This window comes from Mya arenaria, chromosome 2, assembly GCF_026914265.1.
Source record: "Mya arenaria isolate MELC-2E11 chromosome 2, ASM2691426v1".
Taxonomy (NCBI): Eukaryota; Metazoa; Mollusca; class Bivalvia; order Myida; family Myidae; genus Mya; species Mya arenaria.
Window position 1 is genome coordinate 36,827,299 of NC_069123.1, and position 17,493 is coordinate 36,844,791.

Below are 17,493 nucleotides of genomic sequence, written 5' to 3' on the forward strand. Positions count from 1 at the left end.
TTCTGAACGCGGACATTATGAAAACAATATTAAAAACGGCACCTTACCGTTATAAAGGATACAACTACAGGTTTGACAGGAAAAGGGAGCAGTTTATCGGCGGTAGAAAAACAGTAACAGAATTTAGAATTTTCTTTATAGTTTCGAAGTAATTGGGCGGCGGATCCGTTAACGAATTATCTAAAAATTGCCTTAGCCAAATGGTGGAAATAGAATGGTTAGGCATGCTAGTTGTTCAGTCATAGCAATGTAACGGTAATTCACGTTATGTATATATAATATAATGCCAAACAGAACATGCCTAATCTATAAGAGAGTATATCTTGTAGATGTAGTTCATATAAAACATGTATGTGCATACGCCTTTATGTAGGGTAAGTCGTTATCGTGAATTGACGTCATATCCCTTTTTCCGGTCTAGTATTATCTCTCCAAAATCTCTACAAATCATTGCGCCACGATATGAGACACGGCGTGCACTTTTCAGCAAGAAATGTAACAAGAACATCTAAATTTTGTTTTTTTCTAAAAACTAGTAAATATACTTTTTACTGTATGTAGGCTATGTGTTATTAACACTTTAAGAGAATCGTCATATACATTCAGGAGCCAGCTTGTATAAAAGGGATTTATATACATACTTTTTAAAAACTTTCAGTTTACTTCATTTATTGCTAGCGTTTCTTATCGCACTGTTGGTACATATAGTGCCATCTCTGCCTTGCCATTAACAGCAACGCAGCATGGCCAGTGTACACGTAGCTCCCTCAGTCAGAGGTAGGTGGTATCTTGGTACCATATTGGATAGTGTTTTCTTTGCTTTCGTGCATTCATTAATTCTCATATCAGAACAGTAGCCAGTCATATACCGTGCAAAGATAAAACATCATGTGGATAAATAACAACGGTATTTCCATACACATTCTATGCTTTTTTGAGCGGTAAGCTTGACAATAAACATATATGTAGTTCAAAAAAGTTACTCCAACAAACAAACCCTCGTGTTTGAAATATTTCACGCGTTCGCTGTGGATGCAGTTGTGATTACATTCTTCATTTAGAAGATAAATAAGCACATGTATTTCATACACTTACTGACAGAAAGAAACGAAAACAAAAACTGATATAATAAATTCATGCATATGTACATCGGCTTGAATTTCTCCCGTTTGTTTTCTACAGCCATGAAACTGCTTCTTCTTACCAGCCTCGTGTTCGTGGCGCATGGAAGCTTGCTTCCGACACGTGAGTACATAAACAGTGATAGAATTCAGTCTTATACAAATTTCCTACGCAGTGATCTCCCATGACGAGTAGATAGTCCCCCTGCCACCTCAATCTCATTTTAATCATATCGTGACGGTCTCTTCATTTTATAACGCTGCGCCAACTTCGTAACGTCTTGAAGCGAGAGTATTGTGGACGATAGCCGCCATGTGGTGTTTAATTAAAACCGATAAAAGAATATTTTAACCCCCCCCCCCCCCCCAAACTATATTTATATTTTGAACATTCATTTTCAACTTATTTGTTAACTTTGCAAACCAACTCCTGGCAACCCTTGATGATTTGCATCAATGGTCTTTCTTGTTTTGCATTGATATGCCTTTTCAGTTAAGCGCGCCGGTTCACACTGTGGGCCACAGACGTTGTTTACTGAAAACAACGGCCACCTACAAAGCCATGATTCTTACGTCTCCGGAGCCAACTATTACGAAAATATGGATTGCACATGGGTTATCGAGGCGCCAGCTGGGTTGAAGGTAGAGCTCGTTCCAGTTACCTTTCACCTGGAAAATGATAACGAGTGAGTATTTTTCATAGCACCCATAGGTGACAACGTCGGTCAGATATGGTGTACAAAGGATATAATTATGAACATGCTATGTATAGTATGTATATGTATGATTATACCCTTTCCCCCACCAACCTTGACCGATACTGCTACTTATACATTCTTCCATCAATGAAACTTATTTTGCAGTAGGTTTTAGAGCTGTTGTCAATTGGCCATTAACATACGGTTGGAATAAGCACTCGGATGACAAGCATCATACGTAAGATCCCGTACCGATTATTAGGTATTTGAATGTCGGCGCTAAACGCTTTTTTAACATCAATCAACTACATTACTAAAATGTGTCTGGTATTGATTTACTTATGTTGGGGTTGAAACGCAGTTTTGTTCTTCGACCCAGTTGCAACTGTTAGAATTTTTTTTTATATAGTAACGTTAGGTTTCACCGCAATTTAACACACACTTGTCTGTCAATCTACTTGCGATTATGATTAGATAGAGATATAAGTACCATTGTAATTTTGCGCTATTTTGTATTTCGCTCTAGTTGCGCCTATGACTACATAGAGCTGTTTGATGGTAATGGTATAGGCTCTCCTTCCATGGGCAAGTACTGCGGCGGCGTATTCGCTCCAATCTCTTCTACCGGAGAATACCTCACTGTACGCTTTGTAACGGACGACAGCTACCACGAGTCAGGATTTGATTTATTCTACAATTTCACATCAACCGTTATTCGTAAGTATTACGGCATAAAATGCATTGTTTTGCACTGATAAGTTCAAATACGTATCAATGACATCCGTATCATAGCCATCCAGATAAAACATGTTCAGGCATAAATCTGTTGTTTTGTGTGTGTGTGCTTTTCTGCAACTTTTGGTCAACTTTTAATTTTAATTTTAATATGTTATAATACACTGATGCATATTCTAAAGGGTTTAAGTATTGAAGAAACAACCTCAGTGGTCATTAAAAATTCATGACTGATCATTTTTATGATTAAAAAAAAATCATATCTTAAAAAGTGTCTGAATTGGATTGCACTGACAAGTTCTGAAGTTCAGATACGTATCAATGACATCTATATCTTAGCCAACCAGATGAAACATGCACAAGTCTCTTATTTTATCATTTATTTACATCAATAATTTCAGTTTTAATTTTATTAAATTACAACACATTTATGCACATTTCAAACATCTGTAAGTGGACAAAGTATTAAAGAGATAACCTCGTTATTCATTAAAAAAAAACACGACAGATCACTTTACATGATAGGCAAAATCTTATCTTAGAAAGTGTCCGAGGTCCTATATATGTAAAATAAGATAAGTTTAAATCTCTTTATTCGATTCATCTATAGCTTGAATCAGTTGCTCACACAGCCATACTTTAAATGTTATTTCTATGTCATTCTCATGTCAGGCTAGCCAGTTTAAATGCGGTTGCAGTCAAACGCTACAATGCACAATACATATTGTATGTGCTTCTTTGTCATGCCAATTGTAACGCTAACCGGCTGGAATGCGGTTACTCTCAAACGTTATAAGAAATAACAAATATTTCTGTTGATCTATATAAAACCAATGTCACGTCAGCCAGTTCAAATTCGGTATCGGTAAGATGTGATAAAGTACACAAAATGTGTTACGTTCTTTTCTTGCAGACCAATGTCACGTTAGCCAGTTCAAATGCAGTAACGGTGACTGCATTGACGCCTCTCTGCACTGCGATAACAGCAGTGATTGTTCGGACAAAAGTGATGAAAAGGACTGTGGTGGAGTTAGCGGAGGAGGTAAAACAATCGTTTCTATGCCACACCAAATTGAGGTTTCATTCGACGGATTTACTGCATCTTTTTTCAGAAAAATGTAATTTAATATCGATTTTATTTTTGCCAAGTATCACTCTCTTGTAAGGCTATGAAGCATCAAAGTATCTCTTAAAGCATGTATACTTGTAGATTCACTGATACTCCCATTCGGAACTCCTCGGCCATTTTTATAGAAAACAACCTCGGATGTATTTGGACGGTTTACATACTCAAAAAATTGGTACGTTTAAGTCCGCTGTAAGTAGATCGCGTAGTAATTTTATTTTGCAGTTAAACTATATGACTAAACTCTTTGGAATCTTAATTATGTGTGCAATAATACACTTCACTGGCAAACTACATTTAATTAATGATATAATTAAAAAAATACGAACTACTTCAATTGATGAACCGGCATACATCCGAGGTTGTTTTTTATAAAAATGACCGAGGAGCTCCTAATGTGATACATCCTGCAAAATATCCTACCTCTTGCATTTGGGCATAACGTCTAAAACTTGTATAATGTACACATGCCCCGCTGCCGTAGTGCACAAAAATAGTACTACCTTTTTATTAACTATTACATGATGCATATATCTTCTGTATTGCATTGGACAATTGAATAGCAGTCGCAGTAAAAGTATTATTTAAATAACAACCCCTACTGTCTCAAATGTAAAGGTCAGTGAATACAATTATAAATTTACTCATTTACTCAAAATGCTATTTGTCTTTAAGAACCAAATATTTTCACATGCTTTTTATTCCATGAAGTTATCCCATTTCCTTGTGCTTTCAAAAGTTTATGGTGTCCAAAGTATGTAACTGTACTCGAATATAGATGAAAAAGAGAGTATGCGCGGCTAAAATGTCACCTTACTTTTGCGTATGTTTTGTACAAATACGAATAAAAACACACCATTAAATCAATATTTAATAATGTTGTCTTGTATCTCATTACTCAGGTTGCCAAGCTTACGAGTTCACCTGCACAAATAAGCAATGTGTGTCACGTGACTATCTGTGCGACGGAGACGATGACTGTACTGACAACTCAGACGAACTTCCGGAGACATGCCACATGATCGCTCAGAGTAAGCCCTCTTAACCCTCTATCGCGTTATATAGGATCGTTCAGGGTACTCACTCTATCGCGTTATAAAGGATCGTTCAGGGTGCACTGTCTTTTGTTGCTTTATATTGCATCATTTAGGGTGCACCCTCTATCGCGTTATATAGGATCGTTCAGGGTGCACCCCCTATCGCGTTATATAGGATCGTTCAGGGTGCACACTCTATCGCATTATATATGTTCTTAGGGTACGCACTCTATCAAGTTATTAGGATCGTTCAGGGTACGCCCTTTGTCGCGTAAAATAGGATCGTTCATGGTACACCATTTATCGTGTAATTCAGAATTGTCCAGGGTACGCTTTCTGTCGCGTTAAATTGGATTGTTCAGGGTACGCCCTCTATCGCGTTATATAGGATCGTTCAGGGTACGCCCTCTATCGCGTTATATAAGATCCTTCAGTGTACGCCCTCTATCGCGTTATAAAGATTCGTTCAGAGTACTCCCTCTATCGCGTTATATAGGATCGTTCAGAGTACGCCCTCTATCGCGTTATATAGGATCGTTCAGGGTACGCCCTCTATCGCGTTATATAAGATCCTTCAGTGTACGCCCTCTATCGCGTTATAAAGGATTGTTCAGAGTACGCCCTCTATCGCGTTATATAGGATTGTTCACGGTACGCCCTCTATCGCGTTATATAGGATCGTTCAGGGTACGCCCTCTATCGCGTTATATAAGATCCTTCAGTGTACGCCCTTTATCGCGTTATAAAGGATCGTTCAGAGTACGCCCCCTATCGCGTTATATAAGATCGTTCAGAGTACGCCCTCTATCGCGTTATATAGGATTCTTTAGATACGCTCTCCATCGCGATATATATGATCGTTCAGGGAACGCCCTCTATCGCGTTATATAGGAGTGTGCAGGGTACGCTTTCTATCGAGTTATAAAGAATTCTTTAGATACGTTCTCTATCGCGATATATATGATCGTTCAGGGAACGCTCTCTGTCGCGTTAAATAGAACTGTTAAGTGTACTCACTCTTTCGCGTTATATTGGACCGTGCAGGGTACACCTTCTTTTGCGTTATATAGAATCGTTCAGGGAGCTCTTTCTATCGCGTTATATAGGATCGTTCAGGGAGCTCTCTCTATCGCGTTATAAAGGATCGTTTAGGGTGCACCCTCTCTCGCGTTATATTGGAGTGCTCAGGGTACGCCCTCTATCGCCTAATGTTTCGCTCGAGGCACGTCGTCTGCTGCGTTATATAGGATTACTCAGGGTACGCCCTCTATCACGTTATATATGATTGTCTTGGTTCGTTCTCTATCGCGTTATATAGGATCTTCAGAGTGAGTCCTATATCGCGTTATAAAGAATCGTTCAGAGTGAGTCCTATATCGCGTTATATAGGATCGTTCAGAGTGAGTCCTATATCGCGTTATATAGAATCGTTCAGAGTGAGTTCTATATCGCGTTTTATAGAATCATTCCGAGTGAGTCCTATATCGCGTTATAAAGAATCGTCCCGAGTGAGTCCTATATCGCGTTATATAGGATCGTTCAGAGTCAGACCTATATCGCGTTTTATAGAATCATTCAGAGTGAGTGCTACATCGGTTTATACAGAATCGTTCAGAGTGAGTCCTATATCGCGTTATATAGAATCATTCAGAGTGATTTCTTTATCGGGTTATATAGAATCGTTCAGATTGAGTCCTATATCGCGTAATATAGAATCATTCAGAGTGAGTCCATTATCGCCTTATATAAAATCGTTCAGAGTGAGTCCTGTAATGTTTTCAATGTTATGTATATAACAGACCCAAAACGGGATGGTTTAAAATAGCTTTATTACATTCATACAGATACGCACACGATCTTGAATCCAATCAATAACTTAAGTTTAAACATGCAACTGTTAGCCAGAGGCGGGGTTATCATACACATATCGCATTATATAGATTGTTCAGGGTAAGCCCTCTATCGCGTCATATAGGATCGTTCACAGTAAGTCATCTATCGCGTTTTATAGGATTCTTCTGGGTAGGCCCTTTATCGCGTTATATAGGACCGCTCAAAGTACGTCGACTGTGGCGATATATGGTATTTTTCTGGGTACACTCTCTACCGCATAATATAGGATTGTTCAGGATAGCCCTCTCTCGCGGTATAAATGCTTGTTCAAGGTACACCATCTATATAGGATTGTTAAGGGTAAGCCATCTATCGCGTTATACAGGATTGTTAAGGGTAAGCCCTCTATCGCGTTATATAGGATTGTTAAGGGTAAGCCCTCTATCGCGTTATATAGGATTGTTAAGGGTAAGCCCTCTATCGCGTTATATAGGATTGTTAGGGGTAAGCCCTCTATCGCGTTATAAAGGATTACTCAGGGTACGCCCTCTATCGCGTTATATAGGATTGTTAAGGGTAAGCCATCTATCGCATTATATAGGATTACTCAGGGTAAGCCCTATATCGCGTTATATAGGATTGTACAGGGTACGCCCTCTATCGCCTTATATAGGATTACTCAGGGTACGCCCTCTATCGCGTTATATAGGATTGTTAAGGGTAAGGCCTCTATCGCGTTATATAGGATTGTACAGGGTACGCCCTCTATCGCCTTATATAGGATTACTCAGGGTACGCCCTCTATCGCGTTATAGAGGATTGTTAAGGGTAAGCCATCTATCGCATTATACAGGATTGTTAAGGGTAAGCCCTCTATCGCGTTATATAGAATTGTTAACAGTAAGCCATCTATCGCATTATATAGGATTGTTCAGGGTACGCCCTCTATCGCGTTAAATAGGATTACTCAGGGTACGCCCTCTATCGCGTTATATAGGATTGTTAAGGGTAAGCCATCTATCGCGTTATATAGGATTGTTATGGGTACGCCCTCTATCGCATAATATAGGATTGTTCAGGGTACGCCCTCTATCGCATTATATAGGATTGCTCAGGGTACGCCCTCTATCGCATTTTATAGGATTGTTCAGGGTACGCCCTCTATCGCGTTATATAGGATTGCTCAGGGTACGCCCTCTATCGCATTATATAGGATTGCTCAGGGTACGCCCTCTATCGCATTATATAGGATTGCTCAGGGTACGCCCTCTATCGCATTTTATAGGATTGTTCAGGGTACGCCCTCTATCGCATTTTATAGGATTGTTCAGGGTACGCCCTCTATCGCATTTTATAGGATTGTTCAGGGTACGCCCTCTATCGCATTATATAGGATTGTTCAGGGTACGCCCTCTATCGCATAATATAGGATTGTTCAGGGTACGCCCTCTATCGCATTATATAGGATTGTTCAGGGTACGCCCTCTATCGCATTATATAGGATTGTTCAGGGTACGCCCTCTATCGCATTATACAGGATTGTTCAGGGTACGCCCTTGATCGCGTTATATAGGATTGTTCAGAGTACGCCCTCTATCGCATTATATAGGATTGTTCAGGGTACGCCCTTGATCGCGCTTTATGACTCGCTAAGAATAACATAACATCCGATGTACTATAATTAACTGTAATATATTAGTATCAAAAGTATCCAACTTTTTCGTGCACAGACCTGCGGCTATGTGGAGAGAAAACCAAGGCTGGAGCGTCTGGAACCCTCACCAGCCAAAACTACCCGAACGCTTATCCAAACGACGTTCACTGCGTCTACCGAATACAGGCGCCGCCCGGAACACACGTATGACGCTTACACGACGTATCATTTCACAAACGCCTCGCAGTCATTACCTCCCTTCTGATCACGTTGCAATAACCACACTGGGAGATCATGAAGAAGAATGTTTAATTCACATCCAATAAGCCATTCCACCCATGCGGACAAACTTAATATTTAATGATTAGGAGAAACCACCCAATAATTGTTTAAACAATGCTCAAAAAAATAATAATGTTTATAATAGTAAGTTGTGTAACATTGCATATACACTACTATTTTATTATTATGCCATTCATGGTATACGTCAGACTTCAATTTATAACAAACTGATTTAAATGGAGATTTCGTAGTCCAGTCTAATTCTACCTTTATAACACTACTTTTCACAGGCAATACAAATCTAATAATAAAACGTTTTAGTAGCCCCAAACAGTAACCGATAAGTACCTTCCATTAATGTAAATTGATTAATTTTTAATACAATAAGCTCGTTTCATAACAGTCACTGATATATCTTTATTCTCTATGATATATCTACATTAAGTTCACTGTTCGTATAACTAAAGTAAGGCAGGATCTATTAGTCAACACATGTCCATTTTCTGCGTAATGATCTATAATCATTTAATCCCTTCGGTTCGCAACCAAGATTTAAGTTTCTTCCATTATCTTTTAAATTCATATTACAGTTGCAATCTTATTAACGTATTTAAATGAAGCGATGATCTAATTAGCACTATTTTAAACCGCATACGTCCCATTTTGAAACTCAGGCGCATTTATTCGTTTTTACCTGATTTGTCAAAAAGTACACCTGACCATATCTCATTTCGATTTGCGGGACTAAAGATTGTGGCTTGCGGCTCAGAGCCAAAAGACTGAAGGCAAATAAGCGTGCCTTTCGACTAACTTTAGCAGGTACATGCATGCTTTTGACAATCGCTACTTCTCGGCAATTTCCGTCTTTGGTTTGCAAACGTATCTCGGTTCTAGGTATAAGGCATTTTACCTTTTAATATGTAATGCCTTAAAGAGTATTTATTCTTTCTATAAACAATAATTCATATAAAGAAATCCATTATCGTGCCTGGCGGTCTATTTTTTTCAATATGGCCTTAAACATTAAAACACAGTTTTACTTTTTGCTTTCCAATCGTGAGAATAGACCATCTCCGGCATTTGAAAATACTCATAAATAGGCTTCAAAATATACGAAAATGTGAGCGGACCGCCGGCGATTAACTCAATTATAATTACGCTAAGTAGACCCATTCGATAACGTTAAGCAATGTACTGAAATGAATGATTTTGATATGCGTTTTACTTACGCTTTGGAGAAACTTCAAATTAAAAGAAAAACAGCATCATATTCTTCGATATGTGTTCAATTGAATTTGTCCCTTGACCGAAAACACACATATCAGGGTTCCAATAAGGGGGCTGCCTACATGGAATATTTCTCAAGACCCTATAGATTCCGATGTTATTGCTGTTGGTGTGGGCCGAGGTGTTCCGGCTGTTTACTATCGGGTTATTTCAAACACTGCTAAGCGTGATCATTTTGAAATCATGGTTCCATTAAGGTAACAATGCGCACATAAATGTACTATACTGTTTCCCTCCTTTTTTCAGAACATCCATTTCTCGTTCGCCAGCTTGTTCAACGTGGAACCCGATAACACGTGTGATTACGACTGGGTTAAGGTCACGGGTGATGCTGATAAATATAACCATGGTAACTGCCATGAATATCACTCGCCTACTAAAACACAATCTATGTCGCTCGAAATGACTGAAATGTTTAAATAATACGCGTTTAGAGGAGTTATCGATCTATTACTATGGACTGTTAACATTTGAGTTGGCATAATTACACAGAGCAATTTGGCAAAAAAGAAAATGTTAGAAAGAATCATGTAGTGTGGCAAGAAAAAAAATCAAGGTTTTAATCGGCACATCAACTGTCAGGTCTGACTGAGTTATAAACATTACTTCGGTAGCCGCCTCTTAATAGCGGTAGAAACCAGGTCAGATATTCTCAAATAAAACATAACTTAATAACCATCTTCATATTTTACAACTGAGCAGAATTTGCAATCTCTTAAATATATCCCACACTTACAGGACCCTTTTGTGGAAACTCTACCCCCGCTGCATTCAGCGTACCCGGAGACCACGCCTTCGTAGCCTTCTTCACGGACGACTCTGACACTTTCCCTGGCTTCAGCCTCTCTTGGAATTCTAACTAGATGACTAGAGTCACTGGTAAATGTTTACACTACATACAATTATAGAAAACATTGTAGTCATTGATATAAATTTCACGCTAAATATAATTTCTCATATAAGTAATATTATAGACGAGAGTAGTTCGTGTTCTATATTCACCCTTCTTCACATTACAGATTTAGTCCACTGGCAGACCCACAGGAAAAAAAACAACAACACTGTATTGTTCTGTTTTGTTGACATACACACATAAAAATATTTTCAATTATATTTAGCTTTTGGGGATGATGATTATCAGTTTTGATATCACGTGTCAAATGTTATGTGTGATCGTGTTCTAAACATACCTCAGCGTTTTTAAGAACATCTAAAACAGTCTTGTGAATGTAAAGGTCAAAGGTTACTGAATTGCTGACACTATTCAGAGAGGAGAAGTGCAACATTGGTGAAAATGGGAAAACTCAATCTTACCCTGGCAATGACATGAGAATCATTTTGAGATTGAAACAAGCGGAATGTATTTCCCAGTACGCGATCCTTAGACATATTGTACCATGGCAGATTTGTACCCTGATATTTATGGTCGCTTCGTATCAATCGTGAAATTTAGTTCGAACTTTCTCTTGCAACTGGTATGTTTAACTTTACAATTTAGTCACTGGTCTTAAATACATTGATGGCTGAACTTTTATAAAGTGGGTTCATGAATGCATACTTAATTTATGTTTTAATACATGTTAATTTGCTTATGAGAACGCAGATCGCAGACTTGGCTAGTGATCATCAGTGTTTTCAATATCTTTTATATTTGAAAATAATCACCAAGAAAAGAAGCCACAGGACACAAAAAACCTATGCAAATTGTGGAAAGATTGTTCCTTGTGAGTGCAAACAGATTTTCAACAAAACTATGAAAACATATCCCTGCGTGAACTGTTCTCAACTCCTTAACACACTTTAATTTTTAATGTTCATCTTTTCAGACCATATCTTGTGTATTAATGAAAGCCTTAAAGCTGCACTGTCACAGCTTGAACGTTTTGACAACTTTTTCATTTTTTTGTCTTGAAACGAGCCAATTTTTGCGAAAATCCATGGAAACCAGTGATATGAGACTGCTGACAAACTATCAGATCGAAGATTTATATATTTAAGTTCAAAAATTAATGTTTTATGCATTTTTCTTTAACCGCCGTAAATATAGGATCTGACACGAGTTGTCATTTAATACAAAATTTTATTAAACGAGTTCATGAAATTTGTTAATAAGCGAGCCTCTGGCGAGCTTATTAACAACTTTCATGGACGAGTTTAATAAAAATTCTTGAATTAAATGACAACGAGTGTCAGATCTTTTTTATCACATGCTTAATACGGAGTTTTTATTACCAATTAAGTTCCACTTTCTGAACTGATTGTTTGACAGCCAAAGTACTCAGAGTAGAATGTCAACGATCCGCCATATAAATAGTTCCAAATTAAAATGACAAAAGTAACTAGCAGTTATCAAGTTTTAAAAGCTGATAAAGCTCTTAACAAGTCACAAATACAAAAGTGTGTAGTAAACTATCCAACAACATGAATAACGAACGAATTTAACCAAAAAACCCAATAAGTACACAATTTGATGACGTCACACTCAGAGTACAGGCATTTACGCGGTTTATGTGACCTACATCGGTCTGTCAAGTTTTCTGTGTGCACGGATTTAAAAGTTATTCGCTGTCGCTTTCTACGATGATTTTGCAGCGTTTTCTTGGTGTACATGGCGTTTCACAACATGCAGATGATAACGGCGAAGCCTTACTCTGTACTGCATAATTGGTTGCTGTTGAAAAAGTTAATTTCCACCAGGAATGTTTTCAGAGAACATGATGTTCTAGCCGCCATGGGATGTGTAATGAGATGTCTGTGCTGCGGAATTCGTATTTGTGTTTTCGGTAACCGAGGGCTGAATAAATTGGCAAGCAAATGGCATTGATTGCATATTGCTTGTGTTGGTCAAGATGGAGATGTTTGAAATGTTCTTGTGGCATTTGTCACTATTGTGGCTGTATTTGTTGACTGACTGGTTATTTCTGTGACTAGTAATCTGCATTATATGGTTGGCGGAACATTGTTATCAGAAAGTTTGTGTACAAGATGCTTTCTGGCACTATGATTCGTTAGCCATTTCTCTCCCGAAAGTCTTGCAGCTTCATTATTACGGCAAGTATTTGCTGGCATTAAACCATTTTGTTTACAAACAATGCGGAGGGATATCTAGGTTGCGTGTGATTAGTCTGGCCAATCGAAATGTCTGATAGGTTATCTTACACATGTGTAAGATAAAAATATTCGTAATGGGTATATTACACGGAAAACAAGGGTAAGCATGTGATAAAATATTATTTTTCGAACGGAAATATCAAAATCTACGATCTAATATTTTGTCAGCAGTCTTATATCACTGGTTTGCAGAAATTTACGCAAAAGCTTGCTTTTTCCAAGACAAAAAATTAAAAAGTTGTAAAAATGGTAAATCTGTGGGAGTGCAGCTTTAAGGAGTCCGACCCTTATATAAACTAGTCCTGTCATAACTCAATTAGCCATATTTTTGGACGGTACATGCTACTTTTCGACAGGCATGCAAAATTTGGTCCCTGGCTTCATACCTCAAACAGAAGCGTCCAGGAACCAGTTTTAAACGGAAGTGCACGGCCAAATAAAATAGACCTTTTGTCCGCTATTCATAAGTACGCGAGTCAAGTAGCGCCCAAAGGCGGCTGATTCATATTGTAAAATATATTCTTCGACTGTAATTTCACAATATTTAACAGTGCATTGTTAAATAAAACACAATGGTTACACATGAATTGTTCGTAGGTTATACCTTTCTCTTATGACACTAGTGTTTCGTGAAAAACTTATTCAGATCGGCTTCTTTCAACAAAACATCGCCATTTTGGAACTATCTTAGTTGCGCGTTGTCTTGTGCTAAGAGGCTGACCCGAGAGCCGACCATATAAATGAAGAGGGAAAACGCTGACCAGAAAAATGGAAATTCAATTATTTCTGTTGAATTAATTTTAATGGGTTATTTTGATTTCCTTGTACTATTGAATGTATTATAGCTGTTTTATAAATATTGTATAATTTATAACAGCGTTTAGTTTAAGATAGATAACCTTTTTTATCATTTGTAGGCATAAAAGTATTAATCTACGTCTAGGCCACACCACGTACATTAAATAAATTTCAAAACTCTGCAACCCATAAAACTTTAAAAAATATATCAACATATTTTTATTCATTTTTTTGGTCAGCCTTTTCCTCTATATCTATTGTTAAGCCCTTAGGTAAGCCTTTTAGTATCTCTTGCCATTCGATAATACTTAGCGCTGGGATCTGTCATTCTTGGCTAGGAAAACAACAAGTGGGATATAGACGCGGCTAGCGCGTCAAGATAATTGACTTTCATACATAATTCGCAAACAAGTACCTAACTATGCGATTCAAGGAATTTGATTGATATGTTTCAAATGATGTATGAATATACATCGTTCCAAGCATCTTTCAATCATCGGCCGGCAAGTTTCGGTGAGTGCATACTTACAATAGAATTTTCGAACGAATTTAGTTTGTTCTTTATCTTGAATTTCGCTGATTTTGGTATCTTGTTCTGATATTTTGAAAATGATATGTAGAAGCACATACAGTTAAAAAATTATTTCGGTCAGTTATTAAGCTATAAATATCTTAATTTGTCGGAAATTCGAACTTTTGTTGCTGTTATTATTTTCGTTCAGTTAAAATTCTTCCTATTGACAGGAGTCCTTCACACGCTGTCACGAAGATTTACAGAACAAAACAAGGACTATGCGAGCGACTGACTTCAACGTCTATGTGTATAGTGAGTATTATTATGAGTGAAATTATTGTGCATCAGCTTTGTATAGCCTGTCGGTCTTTATTCAACTGCATTTAAACAAAGTTGTGCAATATAGTCGTCGTTTGTATATTAACATCCAAGTCTAAAAATAGACCTAGAAAGTAGGTTAAATCATAGCCATAAGTAGGGTTACTCAATAGTCCAAATAATTGTGCGTTGACGGATTTTTTTAGATTTTTGATATGGCAAATCCTTCACGTACAAATTGTTTAGTATCAAAAGTGGGTAGTTGTTCCGATCAGGATTCCGGGTTAAAGCATATAGCGTCTATAAAATATCATAAAAACAAGAAATATTACCAGATAATGTTATTTTATATTAGTTCCGTACACAAAAAATAAATATCCAACTTATAATTATGAGTTTGACGGCTTTTCTTCATTTCATTCCGTCAAAACATAACGATATATACATGAAGGGCACCTGCAAGGCTTCAGGGCACAGTTTTAAATCGCTCGGAAGATTCCGGCCATGGCCGAGTTGCTACGATTGTATAACGAGGTCTATCTCAAAGCTTTGTCGGAGGAGGCCGAGTTATTACGATTGTATCGAGTTGTTCCCCTTCGCATTATTGTTGTTTGTGTCAGTCAACTTTCGTTTTATTGGAAAGGTAAACAACTTGTTTTAATGCATCAAATGCTTGTTTAGTGCAAAATAACACCCCAGTTTTTGCACATTCCCGTTAGACGATTGAAAGAATCCTGTATAACACGTCTATTATTTTAGACTAGGTTACTCAATAGACTGCATAACTATTACAGTTTATTAAGGTTTGATTTGTGCGTGTACTGTTTTTATTGCAAATGCTAAAAATTCATGGTGTTGCAGGTATCGAGTGTGCCATTAAACAGCTCAGAAACAATTTATTCATTTGTTTTAGTTAAATGCTATAATATGATTGACAGTAAGTTACCAACTATGCTTCTTTGACTGAAAAAGTGCTCACAAAGGCAACAATGCACCTGCCTGACTACTATAATAACTAGGTGTTTACACAATACCATATTAAGAAGTCTGTATGAATATTTAACACCCCTGACATTGATAGTTCCTCCTTTAAATATGACTAATAAATAGAGTAATATTTTCTTCTTATCAAAATTGATATTGTGCAAAACAGAGTTAGATGTTTATGTGTATCAATGACTAGGTAAAGCCCTGGGGCGGTATTTATTAAGCAACTTTGATTGAAGATTATTATAAGTGAAGCCAGTGGTCGAAAATAGCACCAGCCCACAAGCCCTGCACTGGTAAAATGACTTCCGGGCTTGCTCAAATTCTGAATTTTATATTGCACGGCTTGTTCAAAAATATGATTCGATGTAATAGTTTAAGAAATAGACTTGTTCATCCAAAAGTCTTATTTCGATGACAAGGATAAGGCTAAGATCAATACTGAATACTGGCCCTGGTCTCAACATTTATCATTGTATAGCAACACTATTTATTCAACCGTTACTTTATCATTTTGAATTATTGATTCGAGTTGTTTTAATTTTATTTCCAGCATCTGTAGTACAGTATTGATGCACTACAAATGAACCTGATTCTTCAATTTCCATATAAAAATCATTAAGCTGATCAATTGATAAAATAGACGTCGCCATTTTAAACTGAAACATATGTATTTGCAGATGAATTCCATCAATGAAGCCTTTGAAAAAGCGGGCTATACCCCAGTCTTTGCCTGTGGGTATGTGGTGTACCACAGGAGGTCAGATGGCATTCCATGATGGAATTACATCTCTTACCAAATTCAGCAGGTCAAACGTGCTTTTTACCATCCACAGACAGTATTTGGCAGACTAGGAACAAGAAATTTCACTTAATGTACCAGCGGTTTGGTTGTGCATGAACAGCAAATGCATCCGGTGCTGGTTTGTTAACATGCAGGGGCTGCCACTATCGTCCTTAAGGATAACAAGGATATCAGTTTCCAGCAAAATAATCCAGGTATGGAACCTTTCATATATCATACATTTTTTTCAATCCATTTTACCTTCAAAATATAAATTTAACTACTGAAAAATATCTAACTATCAACTTGCTGATATATCAGTTTCTAAGTTTGCCCTAATCTCTTTCACACTGACACAGCCACCAGTTACATGTATATAACTTTGCTTAAATTGCTTTTGTATAGTGCTAGTACATGTTTTTTTGTGTTTCTCTGTTAATGTAAATCACTGAGTTTATTAAGCATTTTCTTCTTGTCTTCTAATGCAGGAAGAACCCTAGGTCTTACTGTTAAGGAACGCAATGAGGTTGTGACCATTAGGCTCAAAGCTGTGGAGAAAGATGTCTGGCCAGGAGACATACTGATGTTATACTTTACTGATGTTGTTGCCAACACATACAAACCATTCACTACAACTACCACAACGAACAATGTACTGATAATGCAGGTGAATATAATTTTAGAATAACCATCAGATATCTAGAAAATTTAAGCTGAGTGTCATTCATTTGGTCGAAAAACCTATGATCGTTTGTCAGATCATACTTAAAACAACAAGCATCAGTGCTGTTTGAAAACTTTTTTTCATTTTTGTTTCATTCAGCTTAAGATTTGTGTTTGTCTAGATGATACATCATGACAAATGCCCATAATTAAAGAAAAAAAACAACACTTGTTTCCAAATACAATACATTCTTTATTTTGTCTCTGATTTCAGCTGTGTTTCATATTTTTTTATTACAATATGTTTGTTGATTTGGTATTTTAAAGTATTCAAGGTTTGAATTGATAATTAGCATATGTGAACATTTGCAGAATATCTGAGTTACCTTTGTGAAAGAGGCAAAGAGAGGATTGGATGGTGGAGTTTCAGATGACACAATGCTGACTGTTTCCACCCAGCTGACTGGCAGGAGAAGGAAGTCTTCACTTTTATTTTAAACAATTCAGTTTTAATGCCACCAATTTGTCAAGATAACATGTAACTG

At 37.3% G+C, this 17,493-nt stretch overlaps 1 protein-coding gene across 2 annotated transcripts; it reads left to right on the plus strand.

Moving 5' to 3' along the window:
- The first annotated feature begins 721 nt into the window (after positions 1-721).
- Positions 722-10,884, plus strand: LOC128243749 (bone morphogenetic protein 1-like). Of its 2 annotated transcripts, none has more exons than XM_052961679.1 (10): positions 722-777; positions 1,183-1,245; positions 1,615-1,807; positions 2,346-2,536; positions 3,468-3,596; positions 4,583-4,711; positions 8,281-8,408; positions 10,020-10,122; positions 10,512-10,652; positions 10,793-10,884. In XM_052961679.1, the coding sequence occupies exons 1-9, from the start codon at positions 744-746 to the stop codon at positions 10,634-10,636; spliced, it is 1,095 nt and encodes a 364-aa protein (XP_052817639.1). In that variant the 5' UTR covers positions 722-743; the 3' UTR covers positions 10,637-10,652; positions 10,793-10,884. The 2 variants fall into 2 exon arrangements, with proteins under 2 accessions (XP_052817639.1, XP_052817646.1); XM_052961686.1 differs by lacking the exon at positions 722-777 and adding an exon at positions 784-907.
- The last annotated feature ends 6,609 nt before the right edge of the window (positions 10,885-17,493 follow it).